Genomic DNA, 19,395 nt, shown 5'->3' on the forward strand with positions numbered 1-19,395 from the left:
CACTTGTGCTCCTATTGGCTAGCGCTTCAACACATTGTACGTGATAGGTTAAGGGGCGGGACCAGAGGTTGCGCTAGACTTTTTTACTGCCCGTCATTTTGACGGACAGGATCGTAAAATTTCCGTCAAAATTCAGTATTACCCGTCGGCCTCGGGGGGGGGGAGAGAGAGCGAGAGAGAGAGAACTCGGTTGAACTGTCAACCGAGGGGGGGGGGGGGGGGGGAGAGCATGGTCGTGAACTGTCAACGGGGGTGTGGGGGGGGGGAGAGCACAGTCGTGAACCGTTAATGGGGGGCGGGGCGCACGCTTGTGAACTGTTAGCGCCGTGTTATGCATGCCCTCACAGCGTAAAGCCAAAACTCACAGACATTTCAATGATTTTTGCAAAGTTGGGTTTGGAAACGGTATCATTTCCTTTTTGGCAGGCATGCATAACACCGGAGCCTCGTTGCGGGGAAACTTTGGCGCTGTTCCGAGTTTGTTCTAATCCGTCAAAATGACGGACTGCTTTCAGATTTTTCCGTCATTGTTAAAAAAAATCCGTCATAGGCGGAAAATATTCGGTTAACGCGACCTCTGGGCGGGACATCTCTTAGCAGTTGACCAATCACAACAGAGCCGGCCAGCTAACCAATCAGAGCAGACTGGGCTCTGGTTTCAGACAGAGGGTGAAAAGAGGTGCTGCAGCACAGGCAGTATGAGAACATTAAAGCATGGAGACATGAAGTAGAACCAATCTTGATTGATCTTTAATCGATGTAATGATTGTGTGTCCCACCTGTTTCTGCAGCAGCACGGCCTCCTTCATGGCCTGAGCTCTTTCTTCCTCGGCTTGTTTCTGCTCCTCTTCCTCTCGTCTCTTCTTCTCCTCCACGAGACGCTGATCCTCGGCCTGCTGTCGCTCTCGCTGCTCCGCCCTCCTGAGATCCAGATCCTCACGACTCCGCCTGCACGTTCATTCATTAAGTCATTGTCAAACTAAAATCTTAATAGCTAGTAATAGTGCATGAATAATAATAATAGATTCAATTTGTATAGCGCCTTTCAAGGGACCCAAGGCCGCTTTACATGGTGAACAAACAAACAAAAGGGGCAAATAATAAAGTCAACATTTAATAAATAGCAGTAGAAGTGGAAGCAGGGGGACTGTGATGGGTTAGGGGTCAAATCCCTAATGAGTCCTAAAACCTCAGTCAGCATTTAGCACTTCTGGTTCCCATGTTCCCAAGTGTTTTTGGTTAGATGTTAGATATTGTTTTTACGTCATGTAGGAGTTTTTCAGTCGGTGGCTTCTGATCTGGTTTCATTGTCTCGTGTATTACATTTGTTTCATGTCCTGTCTGTTTTTATGTATTTATTAGTGCTGTCAAAATTATCGCGTTAACGGCGGTAATTAATTTTTTTAATTAATTGCGTTAAAATATTTAACGCATTTAACGCATGTGCAGAATGGCCCGCCCCATACGTGCCACCAGTGGCAGCGCCAGGGTATGGCTGGGGTAGGCTACACCCATACCAACAAATGGCTTAGCCCCACCATGAAAAATGATGTTAAAGTAAGCAAAATAACGAGTCTGCCAACTCGCGGAGTAAATTGCACAGACAGCAGTTAGTAAGATTGATTTCAGTAGCCACGGTTTTGAAAACTTTTGTCACGTAGTGATCGTCTTCTCAATAGAACATCTTTGATAACGGCGTGGTGTTGTTGCAGGAAGTCCCGACGGAGAATACTTTTGCTGTAGTACAGGGGTGCACATAACTGGTACGCAGGTTATTTGCGTAATCTCTCTGAAATGCGTACCGTCACTTGTGTCACAAAGCGCATTTGCGTACCGACGTACTTGTGAAGCTTTTCCAGAAGGCGGTTAGATCACCGGACGACAGAGTCGGTCTCCGTGTGCACAGACAGGGCTGCTGTTAACGTCGGTCTGTACAACGGAATTGTGCCAAAACTACGCCAACCAGCTGCGGAGGGAGACTTCCCCCCCCCCCCTTCACTGGAGAACTGCGCTAAAACAGCTGATCACAACGTTCACACTCTGTGGTCACGAAGTACTCCACTAGCCGCCGCCCCCCCCTCTGTCGACTTTCCTGAAGTACTCCCCCGTTGATAGAAATCAACACGTAATTAATTAAGACCCCACGGTTTGATGATTGATAGGTGTGTGGGTTGTCTTTCATTTTGACACGCATACATTTTTTATAATAAACATAGATACTGTATGTTAAATGGATATATCCGCCTTCTTTCATTTATCTTTCCATTCCCACAACAATATAAATAAATGGCATATTTTGGAAATAGTTCGAATGGTGATTAATCATGATTAATTCATTTTAATCGTTTGACAGCCCTAGTATTTATGCTATGTTTTTATACAGTTGTTGATGAACAGCACTTTGTTCAACTCTGTTGTTTTTCAATGTGCTATATAAATAAAATGGATTGGATTGGATTGGAGATGTGTATTGCATGTGTTTTATTTACATTATATCAACATTTCACTAGTAAAATATCATGTGTATTGTCTATACTATATACGTAGCAGCACCCTTATTCCAAACTCTGTATAGAGTGGTGCAGGAATGAGTCCTAAAACCCAGAAATGACTTCCTGGACCCCTCGTCTCAAATTCAAAACAAATTTTTAATGTGTTTTTGGTTAAGACAAGCTGAAGAGATTTCAAGGTTTTGTTCTACTACATAGAATTGTCAGTAAATACCCAGCTGGTGAATTTAAATACGGTGGTTGCTAACTAGTGTCTAAATGAGACGGCTAAACGACATCATGCCCAACATTAGCCGCCTTTAGCTTAGCTGTGGTGACGTGAAGTCATGTGACCGTGCTGTAGTTCCTTTATAGCCCAACATTAGCCTCCTTTAGCTTAGCGGTGGTGACGTGAAGTCATGTGACCGTGCTGTAGTTCCTTTATAGCCCAACATTAGCCTCCTTTAGCTTAGCGGTGGTGATGTGAAGTCATGTGACCGTGCTGTAGTTCCTTTATAGCCCAACATTAGCCTCCTTTAGCTTAGCGGTGGTGACGTGAAGTCATGTGACCATGCTGTAGTTCCTTTATAGCCCAACATTAGCCTCCTTTAGCTTAGCGGTGGTTACGTGAAGTCATGTGACCGTGCTCTAGTTCCTTTATAGCCCAACATTAGCCACCTTTAGCTTAGCGGTGGTTACGTGAAGTCATGTGACCGTGCTGTAGTTCCTTTATAGCCCAACGTTAGCCGCCTTTAGCTTAGCGGTGGTGACGTGAAGTCATGTGACCGTCTTGTAGTTCCTTTATAGCCCAACATTAGCCGCCTTTAGCTTAGCGGTGGTGACGTGAAGTCATGTGACCGTTCTGTAGTTCCTTTATAGCCCAACACTAGCCGCCTTTAGCTTAGCGGTGGTGACGTGAAGTCATGTGACCGTGCTGTAGTTCCTTTATAGCCCAACATTAGCCACCTTTAGCTTAGCGGTGGTGACGTGAAGTCATGTGACCGTGCTGTAGTTCCTTTATAGCCCAACACTAGCCGCCTTTAGCTTAGCGGTGGTGACGTGAAGTCATGTGACCGTGCTGTAGTTGCTTTATAGCCCAACATTAGCCACCTTTAGCTTAGCGTGGTTACGTGAAGTCATGTGACCGTGCTGTAGTTCCTTTATAGCCCAACATTAGCCTCCTTTAGCTTAGCGGTGGTTACGTGAAGTCATGTGACCGTGCTGTAGTTCCTTTATAGCCCAACATTAGCCACCTTTAGCTTAGCGGTGGTTACGTGAAGTCATGTGACCGTGCTGTAGTTCCTTTATAGCCCAACATTAGCCTCCTTTAGCTTAGCGGTGGTGACGTGAAGTCATGTGACCTTGCTGTAGTTTCTTTATAGCCCAACGTTAGCTTTTTACTTCAAAAATCATAAAGATGTGGAGATCATCCTGCTGAACAGAACATGTCAGTATCATAAACATGCTTATTTTAAGAAACATTCCTAAATTAAATGGAAAAATCTCATTGCTTTTTGTAGAGGTAGCCCTTGCGACGCTTACTTCTGGGTCAGCCTACTAAAATACATCATGCCTGCCCCACTCTACAGTGTTTCTGTCTCTTTAGTGGACATATTCCTCACCTCTCTGCCTCCTCTCTCTGCAGGTGCTCCTGCTCCTCTCTCTCTCGTTGTTGTCGCTCCTCTCTCTCTCGTTGTTGCCTCGCCTCTCTCCTCCTCTCAGCCAGGAGACGAGAGGCCTGCCCGGCGTCTGTGGTCCCGGCTGAGGGTCGACACGTGACTTCAGGAGGCTGGGGATCTGCAGGGAGAGGCTTTTGAGGAGGACCTGAAGAGAGAATAATATCACCTTTTGTAAGAGCCATTTAATAAAGTGTCATGTTTGGGTTCAAGTCGTGCCATTAGTGTGTTGTTGTCCTATTACCTAGGGCACAGGTATTTAAGGTGTGTGTTGTCTCCGGATTGGGTGTGACCCCAGAAGGGCATATGGTTTTTGACCGTCTTAGCGCATGTGTGTAAGTATCGCATCGATTGTTTGTTCGGGAAATGAATTAAATCTGAAAGGAAATGCACTCTACTTTATTATGCACAACAATAGACAATAAATTGATTATTCTGCACCTGATAACGAGCCTAACGATGCATCACTGAAGCAACAAACTAACTCATCCACACAGCATAGTGCATCAGCCAGGTTATTCCCAAGTGTGAAAACACCACTGTAGCTATAGTATTAGGCTAAAGCGCCTACAACTCTAAAACACATTGAATGCCACTTGAACATAAAAGCATTTCTGTAGCTTACTTCTTTGTCTCGTTGTCTCTTTGTCGGGCAGGTTCAGACGTGGAGCCTCTGGAGGATTTCCCCCCCTCTCTTGCCCTTCAGATGTTTTCCTGACGGGCCGTGAGTTCCCGGGCGAGAGAACAGAAACGCTCTCGCTGTCAGAAACAGAAACGTCTTCCTCGGGAACAGACGGGAGCTCCAGCTGCAGCGGGGGGGAGTGACGGCTCATGGACCTTCGGGAGGACCTTTAAGATCCAGCATGAGAGAAAACACGTCCCACTTTAATCATAAATAATAATAATACATTGATTTTTTATAGCAATTTTCCTAAAACTCAAAGACGCTTACTTTAGTCAGATTACTGTCACTTTGTGTGAGTGAAGCCACAAAGTCCCTCAATATCACTATATGATAACAAATATGTGAGGAATAGCTGGAGTTACCTGTACCCGATTGTTGGGATCTGACCAAAAGTGATTTTATATTTTAAATTATTTTTTTGAATTAATTTTATAATTTTCGGAATTTTGACTTTCTTCAGAATTCCGACTTTTTTTCAGAACTCCGACTTTTTTTAAGAGTTCTGACTTTTCCCAGAATTTAGAATTGTTTTGCTTTTTCAGATTCCTCCGTTATTTTCAGAATTTAGACTGTTATTAGAAATCTGACTTTTTTTCACAATTTTGACTTTTATCAGAATTAAAATCTAAAAGTTCTGAGAAAAGTCAAATTCTGAGATGATCTTTTTTATGAATTTTGACTTTTTTCCAAATTCCAACTTTTTTTCCGAATTCCAACTTTTTTTGGGGAATTTTTCAGAATTCCAACATTTTTCAAAATGTCGACTTATTTTAAGAATTTTGACTTTTTAATAAACCTGATTTGATTTTGAAAAAAAAAAAGTTTACAGTTCTTATTCTTTCATAATTTAAAAAAAGATTATTCTTTACTTTTTTCAGAATTCTGAAAAAAGAAAGAAAATGTTCACGTGTGACCAGAATCCTCTTGCGTAATGTTGAAACCCTTCTCACTCAGTAAAAAATGAAATTCTACATATTACTGTAACTGTGTTATGAATGTACAGCAGATGTGTTTTTCCATCACCTACCGTTCAGGTGAGGGAGAAGTCGTTCTGCTTAGTGTAACTTTGGCAGGTTTTACACAGGTGCTCACGGCAGGTGATTTAGTATTTGGGTTCTTCTTTTTCGTGTCTTTCTTGCTTGATGCTTCGATCTAAACAAGAAAAATAAGTTTTTTTCTTCTTGCAAACTAGAAATCTTGGTTTTTATAAAAAATGAAGGAATAGCTGGACTTACCTCTGCCAGATTGCTGCTTCTGTGCTGGCTGTAGTTGGGGGAAACGGAGGGCTTGTGGTGGAGCTGCTGGGGTTTGTGAGGGGTGGAGTTGGTGGTTGAATTCATGGAGTGGAATGAAACTGCACGGCGACAAATATGGACAACTGAGCCAGTCATTTGTGCCATAATTATGAGACATCGGAAGAAATACAATGCATAAATGGTAGTTATGGATTTGTGAATCGGCACGTAAACAGAGAGGAAAGATGAGCAGCTGTTAGTTGCAGGAGTATCTTACATAATGCACTTCATACAGTTAGCATTGCCATGATATTAAAGAGGACATATTAGCTATTTCTTTACATGTGCACATACTTTCAGGTATCTGGAAAGCCTACACTACCGCTTAGTTTTCCTTTTTACAATCGTTATATTTATTACCTTCTCTTACAACTTACTTTCTAATGTTGTTTACTTGTATATAGACTCTTCTTGCACTATTTCTATTGTATTTATCTGTTTTATTTGTTCTATGTCCTATACAGTATATATGTTGCACTGTTGGAGGAGCCTACGTTTTTCATTACCATATCTACACTTTAGCTAATGTGCAAATGACAATAAAGCCTTGAATTGAATAGTTTGTTTGCACCACCATACCAATAGAGCGGTGCAGTGACGAGTCCCAAAACCCGGAAGTGAGTTAGCATTTCACCACTTCCTGTTCCCTCGTCTCAGAGCCAATGGGATCTCTCCATAGGATTTTGGAAAATAGCTGGAAATCAGGTCTGTGGTTGAGACACATTGAAGAGACGGATCACGTTTTGTTCTAGGACATTAAATCCATCAGCAGTGACCCCACTGGTGATTTCTGAAGAGTTTCCGTGTCTGAAAAACGATGGTTGTTACCAAGTGGCTGAATAGGACTACAGAAGTTGTGGAGGCCGTTGTACGTCATTACGCCGAACACGTAAACACTCCTCTAACTTTGTTTGCCCTGTTCTGCTTGAAAGCGAGTCCCTGCCTCCTGCAAACTGGTCAAACAAACGCTTCAACTTGTACCATTTTGAATCTGTGTGTTTTGAATATGGATCTGAAGTTGGCGTGACGTTGAAGCAGCGACGATGCTGTAGTTCCTTTATAGCATAACGTTAGCATTTTGCTTCTGGCCATTCAATTTATGAATCGAAAATTATAAAAGTAGGATAGACGTGTGGAGATGATCCGGCTGAACAAAACGTGCATTCATCAAACAGGTTCCTCTTCCAAAGACCTTATTTCCAGCTATTTTCCAAAATCCTATGGAGAAATCCCGTTGCATTTTTGTCGAGGGAACCCGCAGCTTCCTTCCGGGTCAATACGTCATCCCTGCACCGCTCTATTCATTGTCTGTGTAAACGTACCTGGCAATAAACGTGACTCGGATTCTGATAATATGTCCTCTTTAAATCAGGGTTATTGTTATAGCTTGTTTTAGAGTACCTTCTTCTCCTGACTGACACTGAGCACTCTTGCTCCGGGCCAGATAAGAGCATGTGGGCGTTAGCAGGCGAATGACCAGGTTCTTCTCCCATGGTGTCAGAGGCAAGCGACGTGGAACTAGCATATTGATCAGCGTAAAGTGCGGCAAAAACAAAAAAAAGATAAAAGGCACGTCCAAGAATTGTTAAGATATGATGCACAGAAACTATTAATGATGGTGTTAAGATTACGGGGAAGGGGAGAGAAAGTAGAAAGCATGTTTGTTTTGTTCTCACGGTTCTTGGTGGGCTTTCTTCCTCTTGAGTTTTGGCTCTGCTGGGCCCTTTGGCTCTTCTCCACTGTCCTCCGCACTGCAGATTCATATCGCTCCTTAAATATGGAAAACAAGTAGATGTTTGTCATAAACACATCCACTGCACAACTCCCTTGAGAATGATTCAAAGCTCTGTGGGACCAAAAGACTGTTATACACATGTTTTTAGAGTGTACTGCAGCAGTCTTGGAGTGATTGGAATAGTTTACGATATCATTAGGTTTTGATACCATGTCTACCAACCAACTATTAAACCATCAGAAAATGTGCTTTTTGCTGGCTTCACTGCAGCCAAGATAATCCTTTTAAAACAATGGACATCAGCAGGAGAGGACTCTTTAAAGTAGAGACACTACATACTGATATACACCTGAACATCAGCAGGAGAGGACTCTTTAAAGTAGAGACACTACACACTGATATACACCTGAACATCAGCAGGAGAGGACTCTTTAAAGTAGAGACACTACATACTGATATACACCTGAACATCAGCAGGAGAGGACTCTTTTAAGTAGAGACACTACATACTGATATACACCTGAACATCAGCAGGAGAGGACTCTTTTAAAGTAGAGACACTATACTGATATACACCTGAACATCAGCAGGAGAGGACTCTTTAAAGTAGAGACACTACATACACCTGAACATCAGCAGGAGAGGACTCTTTAAAGTAGAGACACTACATACACCTGAACATCAGTAGGAGAGGACTCTTTAAAGTAGAGACACTACATACTGATATACACCTGAACATCAGCAGGAGAGGACTCTTTAAAGTAGAGACACTACATACTGATATACACCTGAACATCAGCAGGAGAGGACTCTTTAAAGTAGAGACATTACATACTGATATACACTTGAACATCAGCAGGAGAGGACTCTTTAAAGTAGAGACACTACATACTGATATACACCTGAACATCAGCAGGAGAGGACTCTTTAAGTAGAGACACTACATACTGATATACACCTGAACATCAGCAGGAGAGGACTCTTTAAGTAGAGGACACTACATACTGATATACACCTGAACATCAGCAGGAGAGGACTCTTTAAAGTAGAGACACTACATACTGATATACACCTGAACATCAGCAGGAGAGGACTCTTTAAAGTAGAGAAACTATACTGATATACACCTGAACATCAACAGGAGAGGACTCTTTAAAGTAGAGACACTACATACACCTGAACATCAGCAGGAGAGGACTCTTTAAAGTAGAGACACTACATACTGATATACACCTGAACATCAGCAGGAGAGGACTCTTTAAAGTAGAGACACTACATACTGATATACACCTGAACATCAGCAGGAGAGGACTCTTTAAAGTAGAGACACTACATACTGATATACACCTGAACATCAGTAGGAGAGGACTCTTTAAAGTAGAGACACTACATACTGATATACACCTGAACATCAGTAGGAGAGGACTCTTTAAAGTAGAGACACTACATACTGATATATACCTGAACATCAGTAGGAGAGGACTCTTTAAAGTAGAGACACTACATACTGATATACACCTGAACATCAGCAGGAGAGGACTCTTTAAAGTAGAGACACTACATACTGATATACACCTGAACATCAGTAGGAGAGGACTCTTTAAAGTAGAGACACTACAATACTGATATACACCTGAACATCAGCAGGAGAGGACTCTTTAAAGTAGAGACACTACATACTGATATACACTTGAACATCAGCAGGAGAGGACTCTTTAAAGTAGAGACACTACATACTGATATACACCTGAACATCAGCAGGAGAGGACTCTTTAACAAAAACGTGGGCACCTAAAGACTCACTTTGTCCTCCTTCAGCCTCTGCTTGCGTTTCTCCTCGACTGCGGCTCGTTTCCTCTCCTCCTTCAGACTCTGGTCCAGCAGTTTCTTCCTGCGCTCCTGTATCTGCAGCTCGTAATAACGTTGGGCTCGCTGCTCACGCTCTATCCGGCCATTCTCCCGAGAGGCTGCAGGAAACAGAGTGAACCGGTAAAAATAGATTACACAGAGTTATGTGTGTCAATCATACTAGAGATTGAGGTCAATGCATGAACACGTACCCAGTAACCTCTGGTGCTCCTCTCGTCTCTCCCGTGCCGCTTTCAGACGCTCGTCAACATTCAGTCCATTGGAAACTAAAAAGTAAAAATGTGACTTTATAGCAGCGGTGGTACTACATTTAGTCAAGGACAGTACTTGAGAAGATGGCGCCGGTGATGATGGCTGCCGTGTCATAGGCTCCTTTCACAACTCTGCCTTTTTTTCGTTTCAGTTCTGTGTTTGTTTACATTTCGATGTGTGCTTTTAACGTTGTCCGCAACATGCGAGCCGACCACACCAACCCTTCTATAAAGCACATCTCAAACATTCTCTTGCACTATTGTATCTGTTTTATGTCCTATATATATTCATGTTGCACTGTTGGAGGAGCCTGTGACTTAAGTTTTTCATTGCCATATCCAGGGCCACCCCTGGCCAATTTGGGGCCCCAAGCGACATTGTGAGATGAGGCCCCCCCCCAACCGACAGGAGTGAAAAAAAAAGTTTTGGAAACAAAGTAGGCTACTTTGCAAATATCATTCCTGTTTATTATTATTATTATCAACACAGTTACTTTTGTATACAGTGAGGTAATTGGTAAATGTGCATGTATGTCGTTCAGTATGCGTTTACAGGTGAATACGTCTGCATTTACTGCCAAATACTAGCCTCAAAAAGATTAAAATATAATGAATGCAAATAAACTACTTCTACTAATAATAATAATCATAATCAATTCAATAATATAAATACTATATTATTTTATTATAATATAGTTGTAATACAAAACATGCTTATGACATGCTCAAAAACTGATATTTCTTAAATCTGTATTCAAATGTAGTTCCCTCTGTCAGCAATGTGTCAACAACTACACACACATTTCTATCAGGATTTCTCTGTGTTGTGGTTGACATGATGATGACTGTTAGGAGTTAAGGGGAGAGGCTGAGCGTCACCATGAAATGTGCAAATTGACATAAAAATGAATAAAAGGGGAAAAAATGCTCCATGTTTTTAAAGCTGTAAACTTTAACTGTTATGTAAGCCAACTAGACAGTTTATCACTGTTCCTCCTGTGCATTAGCAGATAAAAGGCATAACATACTTGAATGAATGGTAAATAAAGAATGTTGGAAATAACTGCATCTCCATTAGCCTATATGCTCTGCAGAGACTGCCTTCTTCATGTCCTGAATTGCAGCTGATGTTTTAATATGGCAATTGGCAATTTGACTTATACAACATTCGCAAGTTGTACATTTGACTAATAACCCACCTTCGAGTGATGCTCTAGTTTCTTCATGTTTTATTTTTTTCCCTCTTGCTTGCGCCGGACTGAAACTGTCTTTTCACCGACATCTCTTCACCTGCACTAGTGGCCGTATCAAAGCCGTGAGTGGTCAGATGTCGATTCATTGCAACGGTGTCGGGTTACAGACGTGCTCCCCTTGTCACCTCTCACTCTCACTCTCGCGGGGGGTGCACGGAGAACTGCGCACAGCAGCTGAGGCCCTCTGGGCGGGGCCCCCTGCACAAGGTGGGGCCCCATGCAGCCTGCGTGATTGGCCTGTAGGGAGGGGCGGCCCTGGCCATATCTACACTGTGGCTGCTGTGCACATGACAATAAAGCCTTGAATTTAAACTATCCGAGTCCTTCTTCTACCTTGGCTTTATATTTAACATTATAGGCTACTATTTGTACTTAAACAATAGAAACAACATTTCTAAAAGGAAGTCATGCTGAAAGTACTTGAAAGCTGCTAATAAAAAGGTCCATTTAAGAGCTTTATTAATGTCAGGGTTGGAGAAAAATAGGACCCAAATGCAGATTGAGGAGGAAGCGGTTTCAAAATGAAACAAAAGGCGAGCTTTATTTACAAAAGCTGAAAAACATGAATCCATGAACAGGTACTGTAGCACGAGGTAGCATCCAAACAAAAGGTGACTGTGACCAACATGAAGGGAGACATGAAAGACGAACAATGAACCAACACCGAACACAGGAAGAGACTAAATACAGGGAGGGGTAATCACGAGATGAGAAACAGCCGGGCAGGGAAGGAGAAACACAAGGGCAACAGGTGAACACAATCAGACAATCAGACACACCAGGGAAACTAACGACAGGGAGGAAAACACAGGGAGAAAAGAACAGCAAAACAAAACCCATTACCAGACACACAAAACTAAAACCGTGACATGACATAAGAATCGTGACAATCAAACCTGTGTTGGGTCGTGGAGATGCTGTGTTGCAGATTTCCGCAGCATTGTTGACGGAGCAGGCTGTTTTCTTTGCCTGTGAGTTTGGCTTGAGATAACCACCATTGTCTAAAAATGAGAGATGAAAAAACAGAATGTTATTCGGTAAAAGAAACAACTCTGTCAAGGCTTTGTTTCTCATGAACATCCTTATGAATATTTCTCGATTTAAATAAAGGTCTGAAGGCCCTATTATGCTTTTGTCGTTTTCCCTTTACTGTAGTAGTGTCTTATATAGTTTTTTTTTATCACTATGGAACACTCGCGATGCTATTGGCTAGCGTTTCGACACATTGTATGTGATAGGCTAAGGGGCGGGACATCTCTAAGCGGTTGACCAATCACAACAGAGCCGGCCAGCTAACCAACAGAGCACACTGGGCTCTGGTTTCAGACAGAGGGTGAAAAGAGGTGCTGCAGCACAGGCAGTATGAGAACAATAAAGAGCTTTTTGAACATTAAAGTACGGAGACATGTAGAGACACTACATACTGATATACACCTGAACATCAGCAGGAGAGGACTCTTTAAAGTAGAGACACTACATACTGATATACACCTGAACATCAGCAGGAGAGGACTCTTTAAAGTAGAGACACTACATACTGATATACACCTGAACATCAGCAGGAGAGGACTCTTTAAAGTAGAGACACTACATACTGATATACACCTGAACATCAGCAGGAGAGGACTCTTTAAAGTAGAGACACTACATACTGATATACACCTGAACATCAGCAGGAGAGGACTCTTTAAAGTAGAGACACTACATACTGATATACACCTGAACATCAGCAGGAGAGGACTCTTTAAAGTAGAGACACTACATACTGATATACACCTGAACATCAGCAGGAGAGGACTCTTAAAGTAGAGACACTACATACTGATATACACCTGAACATCAGCATGATAGAGGACTCTTTCAAGTAGAGACACTACACACTGATATACACCTGAACATCAGCAGAGAGGACTCTTTAAAGTAAAGACACTACATACTGATATACACCTGAACATCAGCAGGAGAGGACTCTTTCAGTAAGACACTACATACTGATATACACCTGAACTCAGCAGGAGAGGACTCTTTAAAGTAGAGACACTACATACATGATATACACCTGACATCAGCAGGAGAGGACTCTTTAAAGTAGAGACACTACATACTGATACACCTGAACATCAGCAGGAGCGGACTCTTTAAAGTAGAGACACTACATACTGATATACACCTGAACATCAGCAGGAGAGGACTCTTTAAAGTAGAGACACTACATACTGATATACACCTGAACATCAGCAGGAGAGGACTCTTTAAAGTAGAGACACTACATACTGATATACAACCTGAACATCAGCAGGAGAGGACTCTTTAAAGTAGAGACAACTACATACTGATATACACCTGAACATCAGCAGGAGAGGACTCTTAAAGTAGAGACACTACATACTGATATACACCTGAACATCAGCAGGAGAGGACTCTTTAAAGTAGAGACACTACATACTGATATACACCTGAACATCAGCAGGAGAGGACTCTTTAAAGTAGAGACACTACATACTGATATACACCTGAACATCAGCAGGAGAGGACTCTTTAAAGTAGAGACACTACATACTGATATACACCTGAACATCAGCAGAAGAGGACTCTTTAAAGTAGAGACACTACATACTGATATACACCTGAACATCAGCAGGAGGGACTCTTTAAAGTAGAGACACTGCATACTGATATCCACCTGAACATCAGCAGGAGAGGACTCTTTAAAGTAGAGACACTACATACTGATATACACCTGAACATCAGCAGGAGGGACTCTTTAAAGTAGAGACACTGCATACTGATATCCACCTGAACATCAGCAGGAGAGGACTCTTTAAAGTAGAGACACTGCATACTGATATCCACCTGAACATCAGCAGGAGAGACTCTTTAAAGTAGAGACACGGCTACTGATATACCACCTGAACATCAGCAGGAGATGGACTCTTTAAAAGTAGAGACACTGCATACTGATATCCACCTGAACATCAGCAGGAGAGGACTCTTTAAAGTAGAGACACTACATACTGATATCCACCTGAACATCAGCAGGAGAGGACTCTTTAAAGTAGAGACACTGCATACTGATATCCACCTGAACATCAGCAGGAGAGGACTCTTTAAAGTAGAGACACTACATACTGATATACACCTGAACATCAGCAGGAGAGGACTCTTTAAAGTAGAGACACTACATACTGATATCCACCTGAACATCAGCAGGAGAGGACTCTTTAAAGTAGAGACACTACATACTGATATACACCTGAACATCAGCAGGAGAGGACTCTTTAAAGTAGAGACACTACATACTGATATACACCTGAACATCAGCAGGAGAGGACTCTTTAAGTAGAGACACTACATACTGATATACACCTGAACATCAGCAGGAGAGGACTCTTTAAAGTAGAGACACTACATACTGATATACACCTGAACATCAGCAGGAGAGGACTCTTTAAAGTAGAGACACTACATACTGATATACACCTGAACATCAGCAGGAGAGGACTCTTTAAAGTAGAGACACTACATACTGATATACACCTGAACATCAGCAGGAGAGGACTCTTTAAAGTAGAGACACTACATACTGATATACACCTGAACATCAGCAGGAGAGGACTCTTTAAAGTAGAGACACTACATACTGATATACACCTGAACATCAGCAGGAGAGGACTCTTTAAAGTAGAGACACTACATACTGATATACACCTGAACATCAGCAGGAGAGGACTCTTTAAAGTAGAGACACTACATACTGATATACACCTGAACATCAGCAGGAGAGGACTCTTTAAAGTAGAGACACTACATACTGATACACCTGACATCAGCAGTAGAGTACCTTTAAAGTAGAGGACACTACCTACTGATACCTACATCAGCAGGAGAGGACTCTTTAAAGTAGAGACACTACATACTGATATACACCTGAACATCAGCAGGAGAGGACTCTTTAAAGTAGAGACACTACATACTGATATACACCTGAACATCAGCAGGAGAGGACTCTTTAAAGTAGAGGACACTACATACTGATATACACCTGAACATCAGCAGGAGAGGACTCTTTAAAGTAGAGACACTACATACTGATATACACCTGAACATCAGCAGGAGAGGACTCTTTAAAGTAGAGACACTACATACTGATATACACCTGAACATCAGCAGGAGAGGACTCTTTAAAGTAGAGACACTACATACTGATATACACCTGAACATCAGCAGGAGAGGACTCTTTAAAGTAGAGACACTACATACTGATATACACCTGAACATCAGCAGAGAGGACTCTTTAAAGTAGAGACACTACATACTGATATACCACCTTAACTATCATCAGGAGAGGACTCTTTAAAGTAGAGACACTACATACTGATATACACCTGAACATCAGCAGGAGAGGACTCTTTAAGTAGAGACACTACATACTGATATACACCTGAACATCAGCAGGAGAGGACTCTTTAAAGTAGAGACACTACATACTGATATACACCTGAACATCAGCAGGAGAGGACTCTTTAAAGTAGAGACACTACATACTGATATACACCTGAACATCAGCAGGAGAGGACTCTTTAAAGTAGAGACACTACATACTGATATACACCTGAACATCAGCAGGAGAGGACTCTTTAAAGTAGAGACACTACATACTGATATACACCTGAACATCAGCAGGAGAGGACTCTTTAAAGTAGAGGACACTACATACTGATATACACCTGAACATCAGCAGGAGAGGACTCTTTAAGTAGAGACACTACATACTGATATACACCTGAACATCAGCAGGAGAGGACTCTTTAAAGTAGAGACACTACATACTGATATACACCTGAACATCAGCAGGAGAGGACTCTTTAAAGTAGAGACACTACATACTGATATACACCTGAACCACAGCAGGAGAGGACTCTTTAAAGTAGAGACACTACATACTGATATACACCTGAACATCAGCAGGAGAGGACTCTTTAAAGTAGAGACACTACATATTGATATACACCTGAACTATCAGCAGGAGAGGACTCTTTAAAGTAGAGACACTACATACTTGATATACACCTGAACATCAGCAGGAGAGGACTCTTTAAAGTAGAGACACTACATACTGATATACACCTGAACATCAGCAGGAGAGGACTCTTTAAAGTAGAGACACTACATACTGATATACACCTGAACATCAGCAGGAGAGGACTCTTAAAGTAGAGACACTGCATAACTGATATCCACCTGGACATCAGCAGGAGCGGACTCTTTAAAGTTTAGCAGACACTACATACTGATATACACCTGAACATCAGCAGGAGAGGACTCTTTAAAGTAGAGACACTACATACTGATATACACCTGAACATCAGCAGGAGAGGACTCTTTTAAAGTAGAGACACTACATACTGACTATACACCTGAACATCAGCAGGAGGAGGACTCTTTAAAGTAGAGACACTACATATCTGATATACACCCTGACCATCAGCAGGAGAGGACTCTTAAAGTAGAGACACTACCTACTGATATACACCTGAACATCAGCAGGAGAGGACTCTTTAAAGTAGAGACTATACATATTGATATACACCTGAACATCAGCAGGAGAGGACTCTTTAAAGTAGAGACACTACATACTGATATACACCTGAACATCAGCAGGAGAGGACTCTTTAAAGTAGAGACACTACATCTGATATACTACACTGAACATCAGCAGGAGAGGACTCTTTAAAGTAGAGGACACTACATACTGATATACACCCTGAACATCAGCAGGAGAGGACTCTTTAAAGTAGAGACACTACATACTGATATACACCTGAACATCAGCAGGAGAGGACTCTTTAAAGTAGAGACACTACATACTGATATACACCTGAACATCAGCAGGAGAGGACTCTTTAAAGTAGAGACACTACATACTGATATACACCTGAACATCAGCAGGAGAGGACTCTTTAAAGTAGAGACACTACATACTGATATACACCTGAACATCAGCAGGAGGGACTCTTTAAAGTAGAGACACTGCATACTGATATCCACCTGAACATCAGCAGGAGAGGACTCTTTAAAGTAGAGACACTACATACTGATATACACCTGAACATCAGCAGGAGAGGACTCTTTAAAGTAGAGACACTACATACTGATATACACCTGAACATCAGCAGGAGAGGACTCTTTAAAGTAGAGACACTACATACTGATATACACCTGAATACATCAGCAGGAGAGGACTCTTTAAAGTAGAGACACTACATACTGATATACACCTGAACATCAGCAGGAGAGGACTCTTTTAAAGTAGAGACACTACATACTGATATACACCTGAACATCAGCAGGAGAGGACTCTTTAAAGTAGAGACACTACATACTGATATACACCTAAACATCAGCAGGAGGGACTCTTTAAAGTAGAGACACTGCATACTGATATCCACCTGACCATCAACAGTAGAGGACTCTTTAAAGTAGAGACACTACATACTGATATACACCTGAACATCAGCAGGAGAGGACTCTTTAAAGTAGAGACACTGCATACTGATATCCACCTGACCATCAACAGGAGAGGACTCTTTAAAGTAGAGACACTACATACTGATATACACCTGAACATCAGCAGGAGAGGACTCTTTAACCTTATATGCATGGAAAAAGCTGCCTCCTCTCTGACAAATCATGGGATATAACAGTTTCTAAGACACAATGAGGTCACTACTGGACTCAAATTATCAAAATTATAAAATAAAAAGGACTTTTGCACCAATAATATTCACTCAGTTTCATTATTGACACCCGGAATGGGTAACATGAGTCTAATAGAATCTGTCAAAGCGAAAATAGAGCATTGTCCTTTTTCTTAATTTCTGTTTTCTCGTTAGGCCTGTCCTGTGTTCTACTCAATAGCCCTTTGATATTTCAGATATCCTGCTATCTGTTAAAGCATCTTTTAGCACAGCAGATGATTTGTAGAGGTTGTGACGTATGAAGCTTGAACTTAGGTGGCCTTAGGGTCAGCTGCTAATGAAAGAGCCATTATAAACCGCCTGCGTATTAAAAAGCGAAAAGCACCTGACCGGTCCTCATGGAGATGACTCAAACAAGCAGAGAAACTAAAAAAGGGTCAAGACACAAGATTCATTTTCATAAATGCACAAGGCGAAAGGAAAAATCACATGTATCCCTTTAGGGTTGATGCTGATTATGCAACGTGTATAATGTCAACAGATGTATTCATATTTATGCTAAAACACAGAATACTGAATGATTTATCAGATGAACAAACAAAATCTGCTGTATATTTTCTATGCATGCGTCATCAATATGATCAGATGATGTTATGATTCATGCTTTGCTTCAAGGGAAGGCTTGTTTAGAGCATGCAAATCCTCCTTAAGTGAAAGCATTAATAAAAACGACTCACCTCCTGCTTTTTCAGATGCATTGCTCTTCCTCTGGCTCTCGATGGTTCGTGTAGAAAGCGGTCCTTGTGATGGAGGGATGTGTTTCTTCTGCACAGCCATGCTAGCTTTTGAGCCTGGCATACCACTGCTCTCCCTCTAAATACCCCCTCCTTCCTCACCTCTCTCCTCCTCCTCCTCCTCTTATGAAATTCTATTTCAAGATGCCTTCGGGTCTTCGCTCCTCCAGTTTTCTGTGCAGAGAGCTGCCCTCTGAATCAGCTGCTGTGCCTAATAACCCAAATAAAACAAATTATAACCCTGTCTAATTATACATGCATCCTGTCTCTTTAAGGCTAAGCAAGTCTGAAATATTGTCAATAAGAAAGGCTACTCCCCCTTTAAAGATCTGCTCTGCTTTACTTTTGCATATTACAGCCGTGTCACTTTAATTCCCCCGGCCACACCGCCTGCTTTCTGGATCGATGTGACCAAAAGGATGCAGCATTTCCTGGGGATACAACAACTAAAAAATGCAAGCAAATCTGAGAGCTTGTACTCATGAATAATTACAATGAGAACGGTGGTATGAGAATCCAGTGACATACATTGCTTGGGCATTAACTCGCTCTGATGGAGGCAGTGTTCTCACGAGGCGAGGCAGAAATGTGAAGGCTTTTTTTTTTTAACCCATGATTCCTCCCTGTTAGATTAAAGGAGAAGGGACCAC

The 19,395-nt window shown here is 41.9% G+C and overlaps 1 protein-coding gene across 3 annotated transcripts in view; it reads right to left on the reverse strand.

Moving 5' to 3' along the window:
* LOC117549041 (ensconsin-like) overlaps positions 1 to 19,102 on the reverse strand; it is a 27,344-nt gene extending 8,242 nt beyond the window's left edge. Inside the window, exons 1-11 of one of the 3 annotated variants that reach the window (XM_034220612.1) lie at positions 18,689 to 19,102; positions 12,150 to 12,254; positions 9,941 to 10,015; positions 9,684 to 9,847; positions 7,822 to 7,915; positions 7,547 to 7,663; positions 6,086 to 6,204; positions 5,878 to 6,002; positions 4,791 to 5,014; positions 4,112 to 4,313; positions 780 to 948 (exon numbers count right to left, since the gene is read on the reverse strand). In XM_034220612.1, the coding sequence (XP_034076503.1) occupies positions 780 to 948; positions 4,112 to 4,313; positions 4,791 to 5,014; positions 5,878 to 6,002; positions 6,086 to 6,204; positions 7,547 to 7,663; positions 7,822 to 7,915; positions 9,684 to 9,847; positions 9,941 to 10,015; positions 12,150 to 12,254; positions 18,689 to 18,809 (1,515 nt within the window). In that variant the 5' untranslated portion in view covers positions 18,810 to 19,102. Of the gene's footprint in view, positions 1 to 779; positions 949 to 4,111; positions 4,314 to 4,790; positions 5,015 to 5,877; positions 6,003 to 6,085; positions 6,229 to 7,546; positions 7,664 to 7,821; positions 7,916 to 9,683; positions 9,848 to 9,940; positions 10,016 to 12,149; positions 12,255 to 18,688 lie in introns of all 3 variants that reach the window. The other 2 variants (XM_034220611.1, XM_034220613.1) reach the window with 2 other exon arrangements.
* Positions 19,103 to 19,395: the final 293 nt, after the last annotated feature.

This window comes from Gymnodraco acuticeps, unplaced genomic scaffold (genome assembly GCF_902827175.1).
Source record: "Gymnodraco acuticeps unplaced genomic scaffold, fGymAcu1.1, whole genome shotgun sequence".
NCBI classification, from domain to species: domain Eukaryota; kingdom Metazoa; phylum Chordata; class Actinopteri; order Perciformes; family Bathydraconidae; genus Gymnodraco; species Gymnodraco acuticeps.